Source organism: Salvelinus fontinalis, chromosome 30 (genome assembly GCF_029448725.1).
Source record: "Salvelinus fontinalis isolate EN_2023a chromosome 30, ASM2944872v1, whole genome shotgun sequence".
Lineage (NCBI taxonomy): Eukaryota > Metazoa > Chordata > Actinopteri > Salmoniformes > Salmonidae > Salvelinus > Salvelinus fontinalis.
The window spans coordinates 26429429-26455791 of record NC_074694.1 but is presented as its reverse complement, the minus strand read 5'-3'; the positions used below and the strand labels follow the sequence as shown (position 1 = coordinate 26455791).

Sequence of the window (26363 nt, the reverse complement as noted above, 5' to 3'; positions counted from 1 at the left end):
TGTTTTTATGCATCCGTCAAACATGGAAGGCTTAGCGTTCCCAAGGTCTACGTTTGGTAACCTCTGAGAATACATAATGTTGAAGAGGCGCCTGAGATTGAAGAATGAGTTTCTGTTCGGGATAAAGCCGGTCTGGTCCGAATGGACCAGTTTGCCAATTAAAGTGCTAAGCCTGTTAGCCAGGGTTTTTGCTAAAATCTTTTGGTCTGTATTGAGGAGGGATATTGGTCTGTACGACCCTACCTCTTCCGGATCTTTACCCTTCTTATGTATAACTGTAATGAATGCTTCATCCAAAGTAGATGGGAGAGCTCCATCCTCTCTGGACTGAACCAACATTTTGTGCAGGTAGGGAGAGAGCATGTTGCTGAATGTTTTATAGAATTCACCCGGGTATCCATCTGGGCCCGGGGTCTTGCCACTCTTTAGAGTTTTGATTGTTTCTCGAATTTCTTCAAGAGATATTTCCTTATTCAGGAAGTTAGAATCTTCCTGGTTCAGGGCAGGAAGATCACAGTCATCCAAAAAGTTTTGCATAATTAAGGGGTTAGAATCGGCTTTAGATGTATATAGAGTCTCATAAAACTGACGGAATCTGTCATTGATGTCTTTGGGGGAAGAGAGTAATTCCCCAGATGCAGATTTAACTTTGTGAATCATTCGGTCACTCACAATTTTTCGAAGTTGTCTGGCGAGTAATTTGTGTGGTTTGTCACCAAACTCAAAATATTTTTGCTTGGCGTAGAGAAAAGATTTAGCAATTTTAGCTGAGAGAGTCTGATTATATTCAAATTTTAAAGAGGTAATTTTTTTATGTTTCTCCATAGATGGATGTCTAGCATTCTCCCTATCCAGTAAGTGAATTTGTCCCTCCAGTTCTACCAATTTTCCCTTGTTTTGCCTACTCCTGGCAGTCTGATAGGAGATGATACAGCCTCTCAAATAAGCCTTAAGTGTTTCCCACAGTAATGCTGGGGAAGTCTCTGTGTTGTCGTTGGTGTCAAAGAAAAATGTTATTTGGTCTTTAAGATGTTCACAGAATGTTGGTTCTGTGAGGAGCTGAGGATTTAACCTCCAGACCCTCTAGTTTGGTAACATGTCACCCAATCTCAGGGAGAAGGTGAGTGGACTGTGGTCCGAGATTATAATATCAAGATACTTCACAGTACAGGTATAGGGGAGTAGTTTAGCATCAACCAAAAAGTAGTCAATTCGAGTATAAACATTGTGAACATGAGAGTGAAAGGAGTATTCCCTACCCGTAGGGTTAGTGATCCTCCATATATCAAATAAGTTCGAATTCTTTATGCAGGTATTCAAGAATTCACTTGAATAGGAGGTGGGGGTTCGCCGGGTAGAGGATCTGTCCAAATATTGGTCTAGCACGCAGTTAAGGTCCCCTCCAATGATCAGGTTAGTATGGGAGATATCTGGAATCAGGGCAAGGACTCTTTTGAAAAAAGAGGGGTTATCAATGTTTGGCCCATAGATATTTAGTAGAGTTACAGAAGTAGAGTGGATCTCTCCTATTACGATCACATAACGACCCTCTTTATCCACAATAGTGGTTTTATGTAGAAAGGGAATTCCTTTCCGTACCAGAATCGCTGTGCCTCTCGTTTTGGCAGAGAAGTTAGAGTGATACACTTGCCCCACCCACCTACATTTAAGTCTGCTGTGAGAATTATTTTTCAGATGGGTTTCTTGCAAAAATATGATATCAGACGAGAGTGCTTTCAAGTGGGCTAGGACCTTGCCTCTCTTAATTGGTTCGTTTAAGCCCTTGACATTCCAGGAAGTGAATGTGAGCCCCGCCCCCCTCTCATTTGTAGTTCCTATGGTGGCCTGCATAACTTGTAACTCAATAAAAAGGTAAGAAAGCGCACCAAACCATCACGATCAGCATATGTAGCAGCTACACCCGAGCAGTATCCAACCAGCCCCTCCCCCCCTGCAAGCCCCTTTACTTCCCACCCTGTTCCCCTACTTTCCCCACTATTTACCCCCCCGATCAACCCACCTTTAAAAGGCATACACAAATAGGAGAGAAAATAAAATTAAAATAAAAATAATAAACACATTGTCTGGCCGATGCCAAAAAAGCACGGCGCGACCTCGAACAAGAGGTGAAACAAAAATAAAATCCCAACTGTACGTTCACCTCTCACTATCCTAGAACTTCTACTAACATATGAACTGAGGAGGCTCCCGCGAATAAAGTGTCCAATTAGCATCTAATAAACCTAAAGAGAATAAGTTGCAACCTAAACATATTGCGCACTTAAGCGTCATCTTGGGTCTATCTATCCCTGAGATAAGCAAGATATAGCATCACAAGATTATTTTGCTAAGCACTGCCGGTCTAAACATGAACCATCAGCAACCAACTTAGACAGCCGTACATTTACATATTGTGGGTTAGATCGGAAACAAGAATTTTTCTAAATTAAACGTATCCCCCAGTCAGAAAATAAATAAATAAAAAGGTTATATACATGTATACATACACACACATACACATACTTACCCATATACATATATATATATATATATATATATATATACATACATATATATACACACATATATATATATATATATACATACACATACACATACATACATACAAACACATACACACACATCCCCAAAAAATACATATAAAGGTATATATTTAAAAATATATATATATACATATACACACACACACACCCATACATATATACATATGCGCATATACACATACATACCCATACATACAGAAACATTCATGCCCCAGAGTAATAATCTACACTAATTTAAAATATACACATACATAATAGTAAAATGCTAAGAGAAAATAATTATAAAGTACAAATAATAATTATATGTACGCACACCTACGTAGACACTACAGAGGGCTGGTAGGGATCTAATCGGGAGAGCGGCCCTCGGCTATATCAAAGGCAGAACGGCACAAAACATCAACTTGCTATCCAGGTGTCTGTGTCTGCCCCTTCCCCACCATCACCCCCAGTCCCCTGCAAGCTTTAAATAAATGGTATTGTAATAACAATAAATGTAAGAATTAAAAAATAAATAACGAAACAAAACAAAACAAAAAAAAAAATGGGGGGAATATAAGTATATTCATCCGAAAGTGTCAATGATCAAACCTGGAAGGCATCCTAAATAGGCATCGCTCTGAACACAGCCAGAATGAAAGTGACTTTAATTGAGAGCCAAGACCGCCCTCCACAGCATCTTACATGTTCGGTAGCCCTTGTTGAGACCGTTCAATACGGTTTCACCCGTTATGGTTTAGTATGGATTCGATTCCATGAGCAGACCCTAACACACAATGACAAGGCACTCTAACCTGTACGGGGGATTGGCGTATGTTCCCGGATAAACTTCTCTGCGTCCAAAACCGAGGAGAGCCAAATCTTCTCAGCGGAGGGCGGGGTAACTCTTAGTCTTGCAGGGAAGAGCAAGGCTGGGCGAAGATGGAGTTTGTAGAGTTTGGCCATGACATCTCTGTAGCCGCCACGGTCTTTTGCCACATCGGGCGCATAATCATCATAGACACGGAAGGGGTGCCCTTTATGTAACAGGTTGCCCCTCATTCGGGCCTCGCGCAGGATAAGATCCTTGGTCTTGAAACTGTGACAACAGATGATTACTGGGCGAGGGCGTTGACCCGGTCCAGGCACTGGGACAGGGGCGCGATGTGCACGGTCCAGCTGGGGGTCCGAAGCCAAAACGTCCGATCCCATTGCATCCTTCAATAGCTTGGCGAAGAAGTCGGTGGGGCGAGAGCCCGCCTCTACCCCCTCTGCCAGACCAACAACGCGAAGGTTATTACGTCTGGAACGGTCCTCCAGGTCGACCACTTTCACAGAAAGCCTCTGCACAGTACCCTGTAGTGACGAGCACAGCTTCTCTAACTCGTCGATCCTACCAGCGCTGAATTCAGAAGCCCTCTCAAGGTCCACAATACTCTGGCCCTGCGAAGCGACCGCTCGAATGGTGCCCTCGATTTTGGTGTCCAGTTCAGCAATAGTAGCCTTAAGATCCTCAGCTAAAGCAACACGTAGTTCTCCCAAAGCCTGGGTAAGTTCTTTAAGTGTCACGTTGTTGCCTGTGCCTTCCGCCATGTCTGTCTCGTTGTTTGGTGTGGAGTAGGCCTCCGATGTGGATTTATTGTCCTTTGGTCGCTTATTACTCGGCATTTTTACACAGAAAGTTACGATGTTGTATTAGAAAGAAACATTTGTTGTAAAAAGTATCATAAAGTAGGTTAAGTTAGATTATTTCGCAAAAAAGTTGCAGGAGCCTCTCACACGCAGCCGTTCACTCCAACATGCTAGCTCCGCCAGTATTCGCTGTTCTGATGTCCAGAAGCTCTTTTCGGTCATAAGAGACAGTAGCAGCAACATTATGTACAAAATAAGTAACAAACAATGCAACAAAAAAATAGATCTACAATCTACCTGAAATAGTCCTTATGGTAGTCCTTATGGTGACATCCAGGTCAAATCCTTATTTTATGCCACATACAAAGACTAATAAACAACACAGGGCGGTAAGAGTGAGAGCTCCTCTCTCCTAGCTCCAGAGGAACAGTAGGTTTGCCGGTGAGGATCACCGGTTGGTTAAGAGCCAATAAAATGGCAGCCATCATCTCTGGCACCATCACGCTTTTTTTATGTCACTACCATCAGACTATCACTACCATCAACTGTTGAATAAGTCATAATAAAAGTGTAATGCAATCACAGTCACACAATTCATGTGAAAATAGAGAACTAGTCTGTCTACACGTATTAAGTATATTCACATAAGCTCTTTAAATCTCCCCCAGACACAAAGGGACAATGTAACGGGATTAGTATCTGTTCGCTACACCAGTTTCAAAACAAAAGGAGCCCCAATGTGTAACGTCTGCTTCCAACTCACTCTCAAACACGTAGATCCCCTGAACACAGCTCACACTCCTGATCCCAATCACCTGAATTCTGATCACCTGTTCACACACCTGTATGTCATTATCAGACACTATTTAGTTCAGTTTTTTGCACCCCATCATTGTGAGGTATTGTTTGTTTTGTGACACACTTCTAGTTGGAGCGCTGGGTTTCCTGTGATTTAATCCTCCCGTGTATGATAGTTATGGCCTGCCTCACTAATGACGCCTTTTGCCTATTCCCTGCCTGTACTTTAGCCTTTTTGGACCCCCTGTGTATGACCTTCTGCCTGCCCCTGGACGCAGCTACCTGCCTCCTCCTGTGGTCCTTTACAAATAAACACCTGCTGCGCCCTGTGCTTGAAACCAGCTCTCTGTCTCCCATCATGTTCATTATACAATGAATAATTAGATTTTATTTATTTCACATTTATTTAGTCAGGTAGGCTAGTTGAGAACAAGTTCTCATTTGCAACTGTGACCTGGCCAAGATAAAGCATAGCAATTCGACACATACAACAATACAGTTACACATGGAATAAACAAAACATACAGTCAATAATACAGTAGAACAAAATAAAAATAAAAGTCTATATACAGTGAGTGCAAATGAGGTAAAAAAGGGAGGTAAGGCAATAAATAGGCCATGGTGGCGAAGTAATTACAATATAGCAATCAAACACTGGAATGGTAGATGTGCAGAAGATGAATGTGCAAGTAGAAATACTGGGGTGCAAAGGAGCAAGATAAATAAATAAATACAGTATGGGGATGAGGTAGGTAGACAGATGGGCTGTTTACAGATGGGCTATGTACAGGTGCAGTGATCTGTGAGCTGCTCTGACAGCTGGTGCTTAAAGCTAGTGAGGGAGATATAACTCTCCAGCTTCAGAGATTTTTGCAGTTCGTTCCAGTCATTGGCAGCAGAGAACTGGAAGGAAAGGCGGTCAAATGAGGAATTGGCTTTGGGGGTGACCAGGGAGATATACCTGCTGGAGCACGTGCTACGAGTGGGTGCTGCTATGGTGACCAGTGAGCTGAGATAAGGCGGGGATGTAACGGCTGTCTAATGCATCCTCCGCGAATAAGGAGGAGGAGTAAGGGTCGGACCAAAACGCAGCGTTGTATGCAGACATAAAGGATATTTATTAAAGAAAGACGAAACACGAAAACTCTTACACAAACTACAAAACAACAAACGACGTAGACAGACCTGAACTTGAGAACTTACATAATGACACGAAGAACGCACGAACAGGAAAGACTAGCCAAACGAACGAACAAACGAAACAGTCCCGTGTGGTGCAACAGACACAGACACAGGAACAATCACCCACAAATAAACAGTGAGAACAGCCTACCTTAACATGGTTCTCAATCAGAGGAAACGTCAAACACCTGCCTCTAATTGAGAACCATATCAGGCAACACATTTAACCCAACATAGAAACACATAACATAGAATGCCCACCCCAACTCACGCCCTGACCAACTAAAACACATACAAAAACAAGGAAAACAGGTCAGGAACGTGACAGGGGCTTTACCTAGCAGACTTGTAGATAACCTGTAGCCAGTGGGTTTGGCGACGAGTATGAAGCGAGGGCCAACCAACGAGAGCGTACAGGTCACAATGGTGGGTAGTGTATGGGGCTTTGGTGACAAAACGGATGGCACTGTGATAGACTGCATCCAGTTTGTTGAGGAGAGTGTTGGAGGCTATTTTATGTATGACATCACCGAAGTCGAGGATCGGTAGGATAGTCAGTTTTACGAGGGTATGTTTGGCAGGATGAGTGAAGGATGCTTGTTGCGAAATAGGAAGCCGATTCTAGATTTAATTTTGGATTGGAGATGTTTAATGTGAGTCTGGAAGGAAAGTTTACAGTCTAACCAGACACCTAAGTATTTGTAGTTGTCCACGTATTCCAAGTCAGAGCCGTCCAGAGTAGTGATGCTGGACGGGCGAGCAGGTGCGGGCAGTGGTCGATTGAATAGCATGCATTTAGTTTTACTTGCATTTAAGAGCAGTTGGAGGCCACGGAAGTAGAGTTGTATGGCATTGAAGCTTGTCTGTAGGTTAGTTAACAGTGTCCAAGCAGGGGACAGAAGTATACAGAATGGTTTTGTCTGCGTAGAGGTGGATCAGAGAATCACCAGCAGCAAGATGTATACAGAGAAGAGAATCAGCCCGAGAATTGAACCCTGTGGCACACCCATAGAGACTGCCAGAGGTGCGGACAACAGGCCCTCCGATTTGACACACTGAACTATCAGAAAAGTAGTTGGTAAACCAGGCGAGGCAATCATTTGAGAAACCAAGGCTGTCGAGTCTGCCAATAAGAATGTGGTGATTGACAGAGTCGAAAGCCTTGGCCAGTTCAATGAATACGGTTGCAAAGTAATGTTTCTTATCGATGGCGGTTATGATATCGTTTAGGACCTTGAGCGTGGTTGAGGTGCACCCATGACCAGCTCTGAAACCAGATTGCATAGCGGAGAAGGTACGATGGGATTCGAAATGGTCGGTAATCTGTTTGTTAACTTGGCTTTCGAAGACCTTAGAAAGACAGGGTAGGATAGATATAGGTCTGTAGCAGTTTGGGTCTAGAGTTTCACCCCCTTTGAAGAGGGGGATGACCGTGGCAGCTTTCCAATCTTTGGGAATCTCAGACGATACGAAAGAGAGGTTGAACAGGCTAGTAAAAGGGGTTGCAACAATTTCGGCAGATAATTTTAGAAAGAGAGGGTCCAGATTGTCTAGCCCAGCTGATTTGTAGGGGTCCAGATGTTGCAGCTCTTTCAGAACATCAGCTATCTGGATTTGGGTGAAGGAGAACTGGTGGGGGCTTTGGCGGGTTGCTGTGGAGGGTGCCGGGCAGTTGACCGTGGTAGGGGTAGCCAGGTGGAAAGCATGGCCAGACGTAGAGAAATGCTTATTGAAATTCTCAATTATAGTCGATTTATCAGTGGTAACAGTGTTTCCTAGCCTCAGAGCAGTGGGCAGCTGGGAGGAGGTGCTCTTATTCTCCATGGACTTTACAGTATCCCAGAACTTTTTTGAGTTAGTACTACAGGATGCACATTTCTGTTTGAAAAAGCTAGCCTTAGCTTTCCTAACTGCCTGTTAGGATGACTCTCTCTAGAGACATCTATCTCATTTCACACAGGCATTGAAGGAGACAACTAACCAGGATCTGGCCACTGTAATAATATTACAAAAGACTCCATCTATAGACAGCCCAGAGCCAAAGTCAGTCCACAACCTGGAGAACCCACAATAAAAATCACATTAGCTGCTAGGAGACTTAATTACTATGAGAACAGATGGCTCAATTGCTGTTTGTTTGGATGTATGTCAAATATTACCCTATTCCCTATACAGTGCACTACTTCTGAACAGAGCCCTACGGGCCCTGGTCAAAAGTAGTGCACTACATAGGGAATAGGGTACCATTTGGGACACACACACTATTATCACATTTGGAAAAGACGCTCAGCGAATCAGAGAGGATGATACAGACAACTCAAAGCAGTGTCGTCAGAGGAAAAAACACCCTCGTGTTTGACATTGAAGTGATATTATAAAAAAGACTAACTGAAGCAACATTTCCATTCATGGAAGTCAGAAAAGCCTTTCATGTCTTCATTGATATCTGTTGCAACAGTCTTTTTGATGTTGAAAAGTCTTCTAATGAGTGAAGCTAACATGTTCAGCCTTTTGTGTAAAGAATATATTCCTTTGGGAGATCCCTGGTTGAACATGTTGGGAACCAAGAGCTTAAAGACACTTATCCTACCTTGTCCAGGCCAGGGCTGATGGCTTGCATGCACCATCCCAAAATAATAATAACTTGTTAAATAACTTGTTAAAAAGAGAGGGAGTGGTACAGTTGACCCACTCTCCATTTTAGGCAACAGGCTTAAATAATGCAGTCACACGTATGTCACGGCCGTCGTAAGGAGGAGATCAAGGCGCAGCGTGGTAAGCGTACATTCTTCTTTATTAAAAGAACAAACAGTGAAGCTTATATGGATAGTGCAGACAGGCAACTAAACATAGATCAAGAACCCACAAAACCAAAAGGGAAATGGCAACCTAAATATGATCCCCAATCAGAGACAACGATAAACAGCTGCCTCTGATTGGGAACCAATTCAGGCCACCATAGACATACATATACCTAGACTACCAAAACCCCGAGACATACAAAAACCCCTAGACAATACAAAACTAGCATACCCACCCTCGTCACACCCTGACCTAACCAAAATAATAAAGAAAACAGAGATAACTAAGGTCAGGGCGTGACAACGTAATGAAAATGTAAGTGTCTTTTAACTTAGTGTCTTCTGACTGCAGTACAGTTGAGACAAAGCAGGATATCTGAGTAGAGAGAAATCAGAGTAAATGTGTCAGACAACACACTTAACCGTGAACAATTAGGGTATAATTGTTCAGCCTTAAAGGGATAATCCACCCCCAGAAATAAAAATCATAAATCTCCTGTCAATTTGTTGAAGAACATGTTCCATCAGTGGGTAAAATAAAATAAAAAACCCATAATTTATCTTCTAATTGGTCCGTATGTGGAAATCAGATAATCGTGTAGGAACGCACCATAGTGACAATTCCCATCACTGGAAACAGGGGATAACACACTATCACGTTTCATAACGCTTTTAAAACAATGACCTCCATTCCAGATCACAAAATCAGCCAATAGATAGTATGGGCCTACTTGTGTAGAACACATCCATCCGTTTATATCCTCATGAGAATGTATATATTTCGCTTAGATGTGCTCAATCTGGCTCCCGGGTGGCGCAGTGGTCTAGGGCACTGCATCACAGCGCTAGCTGTGCAACCAGAGACTCTGGGTTCGTGCCCAGGCTCTGTCGCAGCCGGCCGCGACCGGGAGGTCCGTGGGGCGACGCACAATTGGCCTAGCGTCGTCCGGGTTAGGGAGGGTTTGGCCGGTATCATCTGTCTCATCGCGCACCAGCGACTCCTGTGGTGGGCCGGGCGCAGTGCACGCTGACCAGGTCGCCAGGTGCACGGTGTTTCCTCCGACACATTGGTGCGGCTGGCTTCCGGGTTGGGTTGTGTTTCGGAGGAGGCATGGCTTTCGACCTTCGTCTCTCCCGAGCCCGTACGGGAGTTGTAGCGATGAGACAAGATAGTAATTACTAACAATGGGATACCACGAAATTGGGGAGAAAAGAAGAAAAAAAGATGTGCTCAATCTAAGTGTCCCAAAGTATTCAAATCCGTTTCTCCTTCAAGTACCGAGTAGCAATGGGCCCTGTGTCTGTAGGAAACAGAGATATTACATAAAGGAGGAGATAGGTATCACATTGGGCAATGAGTGGAGAAATGCCCCACCCAACTGGCTGTCGACCCATCGCATTCACGTTGTCATGCTGCGTCATGCAGTTGCTAAGCTAATCGTCATGCAATCCCTTCTCAAAGTCAGGGTATGAGTCTAGAAACCTGCCTATTTTCCTCGAAAGTACGTAATGTCATGATTCCAAAGCTATACGATATTACAGAGAACAAGTTAATTATCTCACATCTTGGAAAAGATTTTCAATGTTGTATTTCTTTTTTTAATTACATTTTAAAAATATTTTAGAATTTTTATTTACCCCCTTTTTCTCCCCAATTTCGTGGTATCCAATTGTTAGTAGTTACTGTCTTGTCTCATCGCTACAACTCCCGTACGGACTTTGGAGAGACGAAGGTCGAGAGCCATGCGTCCTCCGAAACACAATCCAACCAAGCCGCACTGCTTCTTAACACAGCGCACATCCAACCCGGAAGCCAGCCGCACCAATGTGTCAGAGGAAACACCTAGCGACCTGGTCAGCGTGCACTGCGCCCGGCCCGCCACAGGAGATGCTAGTGCGCGATGAGACAAGGATATCCCTACCGGCCAAACCCTGCCTAACCCGGATGACGCTTGGCCAATTGTGCATCGCCCTATGGACCTCCCGGTCGTGGCCGGCTACGACAGAGCCTGGGCTTGAACCCAGAGACTCTGGTGGCACAGTTAGCACTGAATGTTGTACTTCTTGTTCATGAAATTCATGCTAATGTTTGTTTTTTGAGCTAGTGCTCAATAGTTTCCCATTCACTCATTGAAAGAGAGCTCTCCTTGTCCCAGAATCTTCCAGAATGCACAGCGCGGCCCATTGACAACGCATGGGCCACATACACAATTGGCATTAATACGATTCTAATGGAGTTTCCCATCTCCTCAAAGTATCTCTGTGGGAAAGAAACATACTCTGCCCTCACTCTGGGCAGAGACTAACTGCAAGCATTGTGGGTTTTAACACTATTTCACACTTTTAATCAAAGGAATAAGTGGTTTGTGCTGGATTATCCCTTAAAGTGGTGTCAGTGTGGTTTAACAATATACCCTAGCCTAGAGACAATGAGATTTATTATTGTGCCTCTGTTTGGGTCTTTATCAACAGCAGTGAACTGAAATAGTTAAATAAGGTATCTGTTAACATTGATCACCCTACTGCACTTAACATGTGTGTGTGTGTGTGTGGGTGTGTGTGTATTTATTTATGTACGGTGCATTCGGAAAGTATTCAGACCCTGTGACTTATTCCACAATTTGCTACGTTACAGACTTGTTCTAAAACTGATTAAATACATACAAATCCTAACCAATCTACACACAATACCACACAATGACAAAGTAAAAATAGTTTTTTTGAAATGTTGCAAATCCAAATAAAAAACAGAAATACCTTGTTTACATAAGTATTCAGACCCTTTGCATTGATCATCCTTGAGGTGTTTCTGCAACTTGATTTGAGTCCACCTGTGGTAAATGCAATTAATTGGACATGATTTGAAAAGGCACACACCTGTCTATATAAGGTCCCACAGTTGACAGTGCATGTCAGAGCAAAAACCAAGCCATGAGGTTGAAGGAAAGCTCCGAGACAGGATTGTGTCGAGGCACACATCTGGGGAAGGGTACCGATGATGTCTTCAGCATTGAAAATGTCTTCAGCATTGAAATTCTCCCAAAAAAAAGTGGCCTCTATCATTCTTAAATGGAAGAAGTTTGGAACCACCAAGACCCTTCCTAGAGCTGGCCGCCCGGCCAAACTGAGCAATCGGGGGAGAAGGGCCTTGGTCAGGGAGGTGACCAAGAACTCAATGGTCACTCTGACAGAGCTCTAGAGTTCCTTTGTGATGGGAGTACTTTCCAGGAGGACAACCCTCTCTGCAGGACTCCACCAATCAGGCCTTTATGGTAGAGTGGCCAGACAGAATCCACTCTTCAGTAAAAGGAACAGGACAGCCCGCTTGGAGTTTGCTAAAAGGCACCTAAAGATTCTCTGGTCTGATGAAACCAAGATTGAACTCTTTGGACTGAATGCCAAGCGTCACGTCTTGGGGAAACCTGGCACCATCCCTACGGTGAAGCATGGTGGTGGCAGCATCATGCTGTGGGGATGTTTTTCAGCGGCAGGGACTGGGAGACTAGTCAGGTTCGAGGGAAAAATTAACGGAGTAAAGTACAGACAGATCCTTGATGAAAACCTGCTCCAGAGCGCTCAGGACCTCAGACTGGGGTGAAGGTTCACCTTCCAACAGAACAACGACCCGAAGCACACAGCCAAGAAAACGCAGGAGTGGCTTTGGGACAAGTCTCTGAATGTCCTTGAGTGGCCCAGCCAGGGACTTGAACCCGATTGAACATCTCTGGAGAGACCTGAATATAGCTGTGAAGCGACGCTCCCCATCAAACCTGACTGAGCTGGAATGGATCTGCAGAGAAGAATGTGAGAAACTCACCAAATACAGGTGTTCCAAGCTTGTAGCGTCATACCCAAGAAGACACGAGGCTGTAATCGCTGCCAAAAGTGCTTCAACAAAGTCCTGAGTAAAGGTTCTGAATACTTATGTAAATTTGATATTTCAGTTTTACATTTTTATAATTTTGTAAAAATGATGGGGTATTGTGTATAGATTGATGAGGAAAAAAATATATTTAATCAATTTTATAATAAAGCTGTAACGTAACAAAAAAGGGGTCTGAATACTTTCTGGAATGCACTGTGAGTCTGTGTGTGTGTTTGCGTGTGTGTGTGTGTCTGCGCGTGAGTGCGTGTCATGGCTGACGGGAGGAAATGCCAGTGACCAGCCTAACTCAATAAGAGCAGAGCACTGGGCTGAGATGATGACTGTCACGAGATGGAGGACACAAGTACCCACTCCTCCAAACAGATTCAATTAGGCGACCATCTCGCCTGAATCCCTAATGACACCCTATTCCCTACATAGTGTACTACTTTTGACCAGAGCCCTATAAACCCAGTAAAAATGATTTGACTAAATAGGGAATAGAGTGCCATTTGGGACACCTTATCAGTACAGATCAGATGATGTAACCCACATGCCAAGGGGTTCCCCGCAGGCCCTATTGGCGGACAGATTCTATTAGATAATTCAAGCCTTTGTAAAGTTTTACCACAAAGAGAGTGAGGTAGTGAAAAGTTCTTTGAATTACATCTTTGTTTGTCTCCTTGTCTTTGATCAAAGGGAATTCTTTCAGCTAATGTCATTCTAAGTACTTCCCTTGATATAAACAACATTGATTAGGGGAAACAACCCACTGGGCACAGACGTCAGTTGAACTTCTAGTTTTGATTTACATTTGGTTCAGTTGTCAATTAACGTGAAATCAACAGAAAATGTCACCATGTCATTGGATTTAGGTTAAAAGTTGTGTGAAAAAAATACAAAATTCCCTTACACTGATGACTTTTATTAATGAAACATTTGGAGTGCTGCGGCCGCCTATCTACCCTATTGTCTGTGGACATGAGGACTATTTTCTCAGGACTATGAGCCCGCCGCTCGTCCCATAAAAGACTACCATGACATAGGTGACTCTACACAGACAGTAAGTCGGTTAGTAATTGTAATAGTGTCTTTCTCACCAGCTGATGAGTCCAGCGGCGACGGCGGACCAGGTGACACAGCATGAGTTGGGCCTCTTGCTCTCCTCCTCCTCGTCTTTACGACAGCAGCACAGACAGCTCAGGTAGATAGCCAGACAGAGCAGATTCAGGCCCAGGCCCGCAGCCGCCACACAGCCCAGGAAGATTAACGACTATTGGGAGAGATGGAGAGAGAGATTAAGAGAAAGTGAAAGAGAGAGAAAGAAAGAGATGGAGAGAGCACGAGAGAGAAAGAGTAAGAAAGAGAGAGAGAGAGAGCAAGAGAGACGGGGGGTGATAGAGGAGAGAGATAGAGGAAGAGAGAGATGGAAAAAGAGAGACAGATATATATATATATATATATATATATATATATATATATATAGAGAGAGAGAGATAGATATAGAGAGAGGAGAGAGTCAGAAATAGAGGAGAGAGAGAAGGGAGAGTGTTAAATAGAGGAGAGAGTGAGAAATAGAGGAGAGAGAGAGGGGAGAGAGTGTTAAATAGAGGAGAGAGAGAGAGGGGGGAGAGTGTTAAATAGAGGAGAGAGTGAGAAATAGAGGAGAGAGAGAGGGGAGAGAGTGTTAAATAGAGGAGAGAGTGAGAAATAGAGGAGAGAGAGAGGGGAGAGAGTGTTAAATAGAGGAGAGAGAGAGGGGGGAGAGTGTTAAATAAAGGAGAGAGAGAGGGGAGAGAGTGTTAAATAGAGGAGAGAGTGAGAAATAGAGGAGAGAGAGAGGGGAGAGAGTGTTAAATAGAGGAGAGAGAGAGGGGAGAGAGTGTTAAATAGAGGAGAGAGAGAGGGGAGAGAGTGTTAAATAGAGGAGAGAGTGAGAAATAGAGGAGAGAGAGAGGGGAGAGAGTGTTAAATAGAGGAGAGAGAGAGGGGAGAGAGTGTTAAATAGAGGAGAGAGAGAGGGGAGAGAGTGTTAAATAGAGGAGAGAGTGAGAAATAGAGGAGAGAGAGAGGGGAGAGAGTGTTAAATAGAGGAGAGAGAGAGGGGAGAGAGTGTTAAATAGACGAGAGAGAGAGAGGGGAGAGAGTGTTAAATAGAGGAGAGAGTGTTAAATAGAGGAGAGAGAGAGGGAAGAGAGTGTTAAATAGAGGAGAGAGAGAGGGGAGAGAGTGTTAAATAGAGGAGAGAGAGGGGCGAGAGTGTTAAATAGAGGAGAGAGTGAGAAATAGAGGAGAGAGAGAGGGGAGAGAGTGTTAAATAGAGGAGAGAGTGAGAAATAGAGGAGAGAGAGGGGAGAGAGTGTTAAATAGAGGAGAGAGAGAGGGGAGAGAGTGTTAAATAGAGGAGAGAGTGAGAAATAGAGGAGAGAGAGAGGGGAGCGAGTGTTAAATAGAGGAGAGAGTGAGAAATAGAGGAGAGAGAGAGGGGAGAGAGTGTTAAATAGAGGAGAGAGAGAGGGGAGAGAGTGTTAAATAGAGGAGAGAGAGAGGGGAGAGAGTGTTAAATAGAGGCGAGAGTGAGAAATAGAGGAGAGAGAGGGGAGAGAGTGTTAAATAGAGGAGAGTGAGAAATAGAGGAGAGAGTGAGAAATAGAGGAGAGAGAGAGGGAAGAGAGTGTTAAATAGAGGAGAGAGAGAGGGGAGAGAGAGTTAAATAGAGGAGAGAGTGAGAAATAGAGGAGAGAGAGAGGGGAGAGAGTGTTAAATAGAGGAGAGAGAGAGGGGAGAGAGTGTTAAATAGAGGAGAGAGAGAGGGGAGAGAGTGTTAAATAGAGGAGAGAGAGAGGGGAGAGAGTGTTAAATAGAGGAGAGAGTGAGAAATAGAGGAGAGAGAGGGGAGAGAGTGTTAAATAGAGGAGAGAGAGAGGGGAGAGAGTGTTAAATAGAGGAGAGAGTGAGAAATAGAGGAGAGAGAGAGGGGAGCGAGTGTTAAATAGAGGAGAGAGTGAGAAATAGAGGAGAGAGAGAGGGGAGAGAGTGTTAAATAGAGGAGAGAGAGAGGGGAGAGAGTGTTAAATAGAGGAGAGAGAGAGGGGAGAGAGTGTTAAATAGAGGCGAGAGTGAGAAATAGAGGAGAGAGAGGGGAGAGAGTGTTAAATAGAGGAGAGTGAGAAATAGAGGAGAGAGTGAGAAATAGAGGAGAGAGAGAGGGAAGAGAGTGTTAAATAGAGGAGAGAGAGAGGGGAGAGAGAGTTAAATAGAGGAGAGAGTGAGAAATAGAGGAGAGAGAGAGGGGAGAGAGTGTTAAATAGAGGAGAGAGAGAGGGGAGAGAGTGTTAAATAGAGGAGAGAGAGAGGGGAGAGAGTGTTAAATAGAGGAGAGAGTGTTAAATAGAGGAGAGAGAGAGGGAAGAGAGTGTTAAATAGAGGAGAGAGAGAGGGGAGAGAGTGTTAAATAGAGGAGAGAGAGAGGGGAGAGAGTGTTAAATAGAGGAGAGAGAGGGGCGAGAGTGTTAAATAGCGGAGAGAGAGAGGGGAGAGAGTGTTAAATAGAGGAGAGAGTGAGAAATAGAGGAGAGAGAGAGGGGAGCGAGTGTTAAATAGAGGAGAGAGTGAGAAATAGAGGAGAGAGAGAGGGGAGAGAGTGTTAAATAGAGGAGAGAGAGAGGGGAGAGAGTGTTAAATAGAGGAGAGAGGGGAGAGAGTGTTAAATAGAGGAGAGAGAGAGGGGAGAGAGTGTTAAATAGAGGAGAGAGTGAGAAATATAGGAGAGAGAGGGGAGAGAGTGTTAAATAGAGGAGAGAGTGAGAAATAGAGGAGAGAGTGAGAAATAGAGGAGAGAGAGAGGGGAGAGAGTGTTAAATAGAGGAGAGAGTGAGAAATAGAGGAGAGAGAGGGGAGAGAGTGTTAAATAGAGGAGAGAGAGAGGGGAGAGAGTGTTAAATAGAGGAGAGAGTGAGAAATAGAGGAGAGAGAGAGGGGAGCGAGTGTTAAATAGAGGAGAGAGTGAGAAATAGAGGAGAGAGAGAGGGGAGAGAGTGTTAAATAGAGGAGAGAGAGAGGGGAGAGAGTGTTAAATAGAGGAGAGAGAGAGGGGAGAGAGTGTTAAATAGAGGAGAGAGAGAGGGGAGAGGGTGTTAAATAGAGGAGAGAGTGAGAAATAGAGGAGAGAGAGGGGAGAGAGTGTTAAATAGAGGAGAGAGTGAGAAATAGAGGAGAGAGTGAGAAATAGAGGAGAGAGAGAGGGGAGAGAGTGTTAAATAGAGGAGAAAGTGTTAAATAGAGGAGAGAGGGGAGCGAGTGTTAAATAGAGGAGAGAGTGAGAAATAGAGGAGAAAGTGAGAAATAGAGGAGAGAGAGAGGGGAGAGAGTGTTAAATAGAGGAGAGAGTGAGAAATAGAGGAGAGAGAGAGGGGAGAGAGTGTTAAATAGAGGAGAGAGAGAGAGGGGAGAGAGTGTTAAATAGAGGAGAGAGTGAGAAATAGAGGAGAGAGAGAGGGGAGAGAGTGTTAAATAGAGGAGAGAGAGAGGGGAGAGAGTGTTAAATAGAGGAGAGAGTGAGAAATAGAGGAGAGAGAGGGGAGAGAGTGTTAAATAGAGGAGAGAGAGAGGGGAGAGAGTGTTAAATAGAGGAGAGAGTGAGAAATAGAGGAGAGAGAGGGGAGCGAGTGTTAAATAGAGGAGCGAGAGAGGGGAGAGAGTGTTAAATAGAGGAGAGAGTGAGAAATAGAGGAGAGAGAGAGGGAAGAGAGTGTTAAATAGAGGAGAGAGTGAGAAATAGAGGAGAGAGTGTTAAATAGAGGAGAGAGTGTTAAATAGAGGAGAGAGAGACAGGAGAGAGTTTTAAATAGAGGAGAGAGAGGGGAGAGAGTGTTAAATAGAGGAGAGAGTGAGAAATAGAGGAGAGAGAGGGGAGAGAGTGTTAAATAGAGGAGAGAGAGAGAGGGGAGAGAGTGTTAAATAGAGGAGAGAGTGAGAAATAGAGGAGAGAGAGAGAAATAGAGGAGAGAGAGAGGGGAGAGAGTGTTAAATAGAGGAGAGAGTGAGAAATAGAGGAGAGAGAGAGGGGAGAGAGTGTTAAATAGAGGAGAGAGAGAGGGGAGTGAGTGTTAAATAGAGGAGAGAGAGGGGAGAGAGTGTTAAATAGTGGAGAGAGTGAGGGGAGAGAGTGTTAAATAGAGGAGAGAGTGAGAAAAAGAGGAGAGAGAGGGGAGAGAGTGTTAAATAGAGGAGAGAGTGAGAAATAGAGGAGAGAGTGTTAAATAGACGAGAGAGTGAGAAATAGAGGAGAGAGAGAGGGGAGAGAGTGTTAAATAGAGGAGAGAGAGAGGGGAGAGAGTGTTAAATAGAGGAGAGAGTGAGAAATAGAGGAGAGAGAGGGAGAGAGTGTTAAATAGAGGAGAGAGAGTGGGGAGAGAGTGTTAAATAGAGGAGAGAGTGAGAAATAGAGGAGAGAGAGAGGGGAGAGAGTGTTAAATAGAGGAGAGAGTGAGAAATAGAGGAGAGAGAGAGGGGAGAGAGTGTTAAATAGAGGAGAGAGTGAGAAATAGAGGAGAGAGAGAGGGGAGAGAGTGTTAAATAGAGGAGAGAGTGAGAAATAGAGGAGAGAGAGAGGGGAGAGAGTGTTAAATAGAGGAGAGTGTGAGAAAAAGAGGAGAGCGAGGGGAGAGACTGTTAAATAACTGGATATCAATGTCAATGTCAAAAACAGAACACACAGTAAACCTCGGGACTCACTCTGCATGGCAACTCATTCGCTACAGCTATTTTAGAAGTCATTTCTTTGAGCATTGGTTCAGTTTGCATACTGATGCATAGGTACATCAAACACACAGCATCAGCATTGACACTCATCACTCTCTGATCCTTTGAGGATCCAGATAAAGATTGAATGAAGCTTGAGTGACGACAGTCAGAGAACACAGATGCACAAATAATTTGAACAAACCCAATTTTGATAAACTCCCATATCTATTGGGTGAAATACCACAGTGTGCCATCACAGCAGAGAGATTTGTGAAAAGGTCAACCAGTGAAGAACAAACACCATTTTAAATGCAACCCATATTTATGTTTATTCTTTTTCCCTTTTGTACTTTAAGTATTTGCACATAATATGACATTTGTAATGTCTTTATTCTTGTGGAACTTTTGTGAGTATAATGTTTACTGTCCATTTGTATTATTTATTTCATTTTTCTTTATTATCTAGTTCACTTGCTCTGGCAATGTTAACATATGTTTCCCATGCCAATAAAGCCATTAAATTGGATTGAAATGTAATTGAATGAGGAGAGCAAAGTATTCTGCATAAATGGCACATCATTTGAATGTGTTATTTATGAATGTGTGTGGATAAGAGACAGAGGAGTGAAATGTAGTTATGAACCTGTGAGAAGAGATGAGAGGAGTGGAGAGGTGGGGAGAGGAGATGAGAGGAGATGAGAGGAGAAGAGATGAGAGGAGTGGAGAGGTGGGGAGAGGAGATGAGAGGAGATGAGAGGAGAAGAGATGAGAGGAGTGGAGAGGTGGGGAGAGGAGATGAGAGGAGAAGAGGGGAGAGGAGAAGAGAGGAGGGGAGATGAGAGGAGAAGAGAGGAGGGGAAAGGAGATGAGAGGAGATGAGAGGAGGGGAGAGGAGGGGAGAGGAGATGAGGGGAGAGGAGATGAGGGGAGAGGAGGGGAGAGGAGGGGAGAGGAGATGAGAGGAGGGGAGATGAGAGGAGGGGAGAGGAGATGAGAGGAGGGGAGAAGAGATGAGAGGAGGGGAGGGGAGAGGAGATGAGAGGAGATGAGAGGAGGGTAGAGGAGATGAGAGGAGATGAGAGGAAAGGAGGGGAGAGGAGATGAGAGGAGGGGAGAGGAGATGAGAGGAGAGTAGATGAGAGGAGATGAGAGGAAGGGAGAAGAGATGAGAGGAGGGGAGAGGAGATGAGAAGAGATGAGAGGAGGGGAGAGGAGATAAGAAGAGGGGAGAGGAGATGAGAGGAGAGGAGAGGAGATGAGGGGAGAGGAGATGAGAGGAGATGAGAGGAGATGAGAGGGGAGAGGAGATGAGAGGAGATGAGGAGGGGAGAGGAGATGAGTGGAGATGAGAAGAGTAGAGGGGAGAGGAGGGAAAAGGTGAGTAGAGAGGATAAGAGAGGAGGAGAGAGGAGGAGGAGGGGATGAGAGGTGGGGAGAGGAGATGAGAGGAGGGGAGAGGTGAGTAGAGAGGAGAAGAGAGGAGGGGTGAGTAGAGAGGAGAAGAGAGGAGGGGAGGGGAGAGGAGGGGAGAGGAGATGAGAGGAGGGGAGAGGTGAGTAGAGAGGAGATGAGAGGAGGGGAGAGGTGAGTAGAGAGTAGAAGAGAGGAGGGGAGAGGTGAGTAGAGAGTAGAAGAGAGGAGGGGAGAGGTGAGTAGAGAGTAGAAGCGGGGAGATGAGAGGAGGAGAGAGGTGAGTAGAGAGGAGAAGAGAGCAGGGGAGAGGAGGGGAGAGGAGATGAGAAGCGGGGAGATGAGAGGAGGGGAGAGGTGAGTAGAGAGGAGAAGAGAGGAGGGGAGAGGTGAGTAGAGAGGAGAAGAGGGGAGGGGAGGGGAGGGGAAAGGTGAGTAGAGAGGAGAAGAGAGGAGGGGAGAGGTGAGTAGAGAGGAGGGGAAAGGAGATGAGAGGAGGAGGGGAGAGGTGAGTAGAGAGGAGAAGAGAGGAGGGGAGAGTAGAGAGGAAAAGAGAGGGGAGACGAGATGAGAGGAGGGGAGAGGTGAGTAGAGAGGAGAAGAGGATCCCTTCTTCCTTCAGTTCCATCTGGGGAGCAGGTGCTTTCTCATACCCCTCTCTTATTCCTCCCCCATCCCTCCTCCCTCCATCACGCCATCCCTCCCTCCTTCAGAGAGAGGTGAAGGGGATGGGACAAGAATAGTTACCCAGACAGCAACCCAAGAGAGCAATAGTAGGATTTGTTTGTTATGTTTGTTATTATGCCTCATTCTCTGTCTCACCCTTTTTGTCAATCTTACATTTGTCTATCTGTCTGTCCGTATGGCTGTATGTCTGCCAGCCTGCCTGCCTGCCTGTATGTCTGTTTGCCTTTCTGCCTGTCTGCCTTTCTGCTTGTCTTCCTGTCTGTCTGCCTGTCTGTCCATAGCCATCTGTCTGTTTACATGCTGTGATGATGTCACCTGTTCTGTAATACTATTGAGGGCATTATAGTTGGAGCTGTTCTGAATGTAAGCTCATAACCATAATACCTCAATGCGTACAGTATGCTTACATACCAGGCTAGTTATCTTAATTCCTCACGCCTTTTTGCATCGTGATTAATCCCCATTATGCCCTGTCTCCCTAATCCTCCAACCTCACCTCCATCTGTTGAGGAGTGAGGGAGGGATGCCTGATGCCTCATGTCCCATTTCATGGCTACATGCCTCTCCTGCAGAGAGGGGGAGGTAAGGGGAGAAAGGGCTCATCTGGTGAAACCAATACCCAGCTATAAAACATAGGCTGTATTCCAAATGGCACCCCATTCTGCATGTAGTCCACTATTTTTGATCAGAGCCCTGTAGTCCACTATATAGGGGTACCATTTGGGATGCTACCATAGAGGAAGTGTCCAGAGGGGGTCAGTTCAATGAAAAGATCATAGCACCCTCATCCCATCCCCCCTCTTCTTACCCTTCTGTCATACTGCCCACTCATCCCCTGTAGGACAGGGATGGGCAACTTTGATGGGGGTGGGGACCACAAAAGATGCCCATCCCTGCCGTAGAAAATGTTTGATGATAGAGGTATGAGCATGTGTGTAGAGAGAAACAGTCTGTTAGCTGTAGCACAGATGTTTATTGGTGCCTCTGTGTGTGTGTGTGTGTGTGTGTGTGTGTGCGTGCGTGCGTGCGTGCGTGCGTGCGTGCGTGCGCGCGCGCAGAGGTGTATTCAGACAGACAGACAGAGATTAGTAACTAACTAGACACTGGGCCTGATCGGACAGCTCAGAGCTTCTGCTCTTTTCTGTCCATATAAACACATGGATGGGTGGGAGTGGCAAGGCAGCCAAGGAACAATGAAGGAGGGTGTGGTCAGAAAAAGGGACCCACTTAGCTTAAATGGGTTAAAAGGTGCTCTTGGTTAAACAAATCAAATCGGACCCTGGTTAGGTTAAGGGGTGGGGGTTGGATGGGGGGTGATGACCCTGAGTGCGGGAGTGACTTGGAGGTGGAGGGCTAACTATCCTGGAGTGAGAAGTACTCAAAAGGGGGATGAGAGAAGATGGAGGAAGGAGGGGTCCTACAGTGTATTTTAGGTGAGGATATTAGATGAGATGGGGGGTACAGGGGGGCTGTTGGAGTGAGATTATGGGGGAGGAGTCGGAATGAAACCACTTGGCTGGGAGATGGGAGGGGGCAAATGAGCTCCACTAACCTTCCCCCCGCCCCCCTTCTCATCGCCATGGCAACGGCCAGGTTTGGTGGTTGCCCTTGGTCTCTGTCGAGGGAGCACTGAGGATGAGGGAAAAGGGGAATTATCACTCCCAGCCTATTTGAATTAAGCAGCATGTGACAGGCAGCCCTGCTGAAGCTACATCTTGTGATTCCTCTTGAGCAAACAGGGAGGTACGGAGGTAAGGAATGAATAGGCCTATGTGGTGGATGACAGAAACCAAAAATGGAGAGAGAGAATATGGAACATGGTGAGGATAGGGCTAAGAGCTATAATGCATTAAATTAATAAACTAAAATATTATGAAGAATTGGAGAGTTGATTCAGTATCTGCACTCACGGTTTTAACAAAATCATTCCTCACTCTCTCTCTTTCTCTGTCTCCCTTTCTCCTGTAATTTCTCTCATGTAAAAGAGTGGGGGTGGAAAAATAATGACATACATTTTTTAAAATTATAATGGAATCAACTGTATTCTGCACTGAGGCGAGTCAGTGAGCTGGGAAATACACACACACACACTGCATATGTTTTACTATCCTTGTAGGGACCTAAAATGTAAATCCTATTTTCCCTAACCCCTAACCCTAAACCTCACTCTAAACCTACCCCCTATCTTTGTGGAAACTTTTGGGGATTATTGGTACCCCCCCACCCCCACACACACACTGAGAGAAGAGACCATCACTAACCTCCACAGAGGCATCAGAGTAAAACATCATTTTATAGTAAATAGCTTGATCATTCTCCCTGAAAACACAATTTATCACTCTCAGGCCAGAAACACACACCATTATTCATACAAAAGATTTTAGACTGATGCGATCATTTTACTCCAATGTGCTACGTTTCATCCATCATTTGTTTTACTACCGAAATAAACGCAGAGGTGAGAGCATCAATGGGTTTGCTTTGCAGAGCTCAGAGCTGCCCCAGTTTCTACTGGGCTTGGGCTAAGCAGGCAACACCCTCCTTCTTCCACTCACCCACCACCACCACATCCCTACTTTTTGTTTCTACCTCATCCCTTGATGGGGGGAAGGGGGGACTTGGAGGCAGTGACGGAGGAGAGGAAGATAGGAAGATGTAGCTCAGCAGAAATGAATTCCCAGGGAGAGAGGGAAGGAAGGGAGGAGAGGGGGTGGAGGAGGGAGTAAAACATAATATTGGATGATGAGAATAGAAAAACAACATGGTGTGTGGAGAGATGAGACAGAGAGAGAATGAGGTAGTGGAGAAAGATAGAAGAAGAGAGAGGAGGGGGGGCAGGAGTCAGCCATGATAAGGATATGGGAGAACAAAAGAGGTGCTGCAGCCACAGCAACGACTAGCCTAACTAACTAATAGCCAATTGCAGTTTCTCAGCATCGTGACCGACAATTTGGATATTGCAGTCCGGTTTCGTCCATTCATTCCTGTCAGGTTAAGTGACTTGACGTCTAGAGCAGTCTTAGCTATAAGTACCACTCCCAGTCCCAGCTGAGACAGACAGCCTTTTCAGCCGTCCTTCACACACCTTCTTGAATAGCCTCAACCATTTACAGGCTAAGGCTGGAAGGGAACAGGTCGGAGCTTACACGCACTGGTTCTCACACTGCTGCACCAAGGGAGCATGGGACTGTTGGGACAAAAGAAGCAGCATCATGTGCTGCTAAAATGCAGGGACAATAATTCTCCAAGGAGGCAACGAGGGAGTGGTTTACATTACAACTACAGCGTTTTTAAACCTAGATGCGCAAAATCGCGAGACTTCCGGGAACGCTTGCGAAACAGACCAAGCAGACCAGCCCAGGGTTTGGGGTTTGAGAAGTCAAATCAAATCAAACTGTATTTGTCACATGCGCCGAATACAACAAGTGTAGACTTGACCGTGAAATGCTTACTTACAAGCCCTTAACCAACAGTGCAGTTCAAGAAGAAGAAAATATGCCTTGCGGTAATATGCCTTGCAGTAGCAGAGAAAACAGTCCATAACTTGGGTGACTGGCAATTTTATGGGCTTTTCTATTATATTATATTGTCGGTGATCAGGCCTACCACTGTTGTGTCGTCAGCAAACTTAATGATGGTGTTGGACTTGTGTTTGGCCACGGCGTCGTGGGTGAACAGGGAATACAGGAGGGGCCTAAGTACACACCCCTGAGGGGCCCCAGTGTTAAGGATCAGCGTGGCAGACGTGTTGTTGCATACTCTTAACACCTGGGGGCAGCCCGCCAGGAAGTCTAGGATCCATTTGCAGAGGGAGGTGTTTATTCCCAGAGTCCTTAGCTTAGTGATGAGCTTCGTGGACACTATGGTGTTGAACGCTGAGCTGGAGTCAATGAACAGCATTCCCACATAGGTGTTCCTTTTGTCCAGGTGAGAAAGGGCAGTGTGGAGTGCGATTGAGATCGCGTCATCTGTGGATCTGTTGGGGCAGTATGCGAATTGGAGTGAGTCTCGGGTGTCTGGGAGGATGCTGTTGATGGGAGCCATGACCAGCCTTTCAAAGCACTTCATGGCTACTGACGTGAGTGCCACGGGGCAGCAATCATCTAGGCAGGTTACCCTCGCCTCCCTGGGCACAGGGACCATGGCGGTCTGCCCAAAACACGTAGGCACTTCAGACTCGGTCAGAGAGAGGCTGAAAATGTCAGTGAAGACACCCGACAGCCGGTCCGCGCATGCTCCGAGCACACGTCTCGGCAATCTGTCTGCCCAGCTGCTCTGCAAGGGCCGACCTGCTCAAAGGCCTTGTCCACATCGGCCACCGAGAGTGCCATCACACAGTCATCCAGAACAGCTGGCGCTCTCGAGCATGCCCCAGTGCCGCCCGCCTCGAAGCGAGCACAAAAGGCATCCAGCTCGTAGAATAACAGTAAAGACATCAAAACTATGAAATAACACATGTGGAATCATGTAGTAACCAAAAAAGTGTTAAACAAATCAAAATAGATTTTAGATTCTTCAAAGTTGCCACCCTTAGCCTTGATGACAGCTTTGCACACACTAGTGACATCCACTGATGAGGACAGGGGATAAACGAGAGTCACGTCAGTGATTTAAAGAAGATGCAAGCAAGCTTATAAGCTTATGTGCTCCTGTGCTCTGACAGTGGAGAGTACACTTTTACAAACACAACATACTACAGGCAAGTGAAGACCTACACTAGTGGTGCACGGGTCAGCTGTTTGTTCATCTGCAACCGCCCAACTATACGTGATCAAGTGCACATTTCCAACATTTTGGTAGGCTATTTGTTTGTCAACTTGTCTATAATTAGATACATATAGCTTCTCTTTTTTTTCTTCTCTTCAATCTAGTTGACATCGGTGACGTTTTCTCTCTCATCTTTCGCTGAGCAAAGACATTTAGGGACTGGGGAGAAAATACAATAAAGCAATAAAAAAAGTGGGAAAGATTTTCTGTGCAAAATGTCCAAATGACATTAGTTTGACCAGTCATAAGGAAAAAAGAAAGCTGTGAAAATTACCCAACGTGTTTCTGATAAGATTTCAGTTCGGCTTCGATACATATTTTACGTGGTTGAAATACTATCAGCTTTTATTATGCTTTTATGATGCAGACAGGACCTCCACAGATGGTATCTAACTGTGCATTGCATTCTCTCAAGATGCATAAATAAATATATCATATTTCTCCACTCCTGTTTCCAAGTCCAAATTTTGCCTACATTTGGTGTATAATTTTTATGCAATAAATGCTTAATTCTGCAGGAGTTATTATTAAGGCTATAGTCCTATTCACATGGGACTAGTATTACTAGAGAACAGTTATCTATTTATTACCCCAGAATGTCCGTTATTCCAGAGGCGCAATATTTTTTTATGATGCATTTGGCGATGTTCAATTCATTCGCACAAAACGTATAAACAAAAGCATTCGCTGTGGAAGTTGATACATGTAGACCTTCATCTTTAGGCTATGGGCAGCACTTCGTTCCATTGATCAAATCAGTTGTTGTTTACTTGCTCAAACCGCGAGCAACACCTGTCAAACTCAGACATTTCTCTCAAAACACAGGGATGTCAATTTGCACAGGACTAGTATTATGAGAGATCTTTGGAGTTTGCCAAAAAACTGTAGGCTATTCTGGTTAGTCAATGTCCAGATTTCAGTTTCCATTTAACC

At 45.0% G+C, this 26363-nt stretch overlaps 1 protein-coding gene across 3 annotated transcripts in view; it reads right to left on the bottom strand.

The window, feature by feature from the left end:
• ttyh2 (tweety family member 2) overlaps window positions 1–26363 on the bottom strand; it is a 120511-nt gene that overhangs the window by 69708 nt on the left and 24440 nt on the right. For 2 of the 3 annotated variants that reach the window (XM_055890152.1, XM_055890153.1), the window contains exon 2: window positions 13922–14094. In XM_055890152.1, the coding sequence (XP_055746127.1) occupies window positions 13922–14094 (173 nt within the window). Of the gene's footprint in view, window positions 1–13921; window positions 14095–22215; window positions 22293–26363 lie in introns of those variants that run through there. The other variant, XM_055890155.1, reaches the window with a different exon arrangement.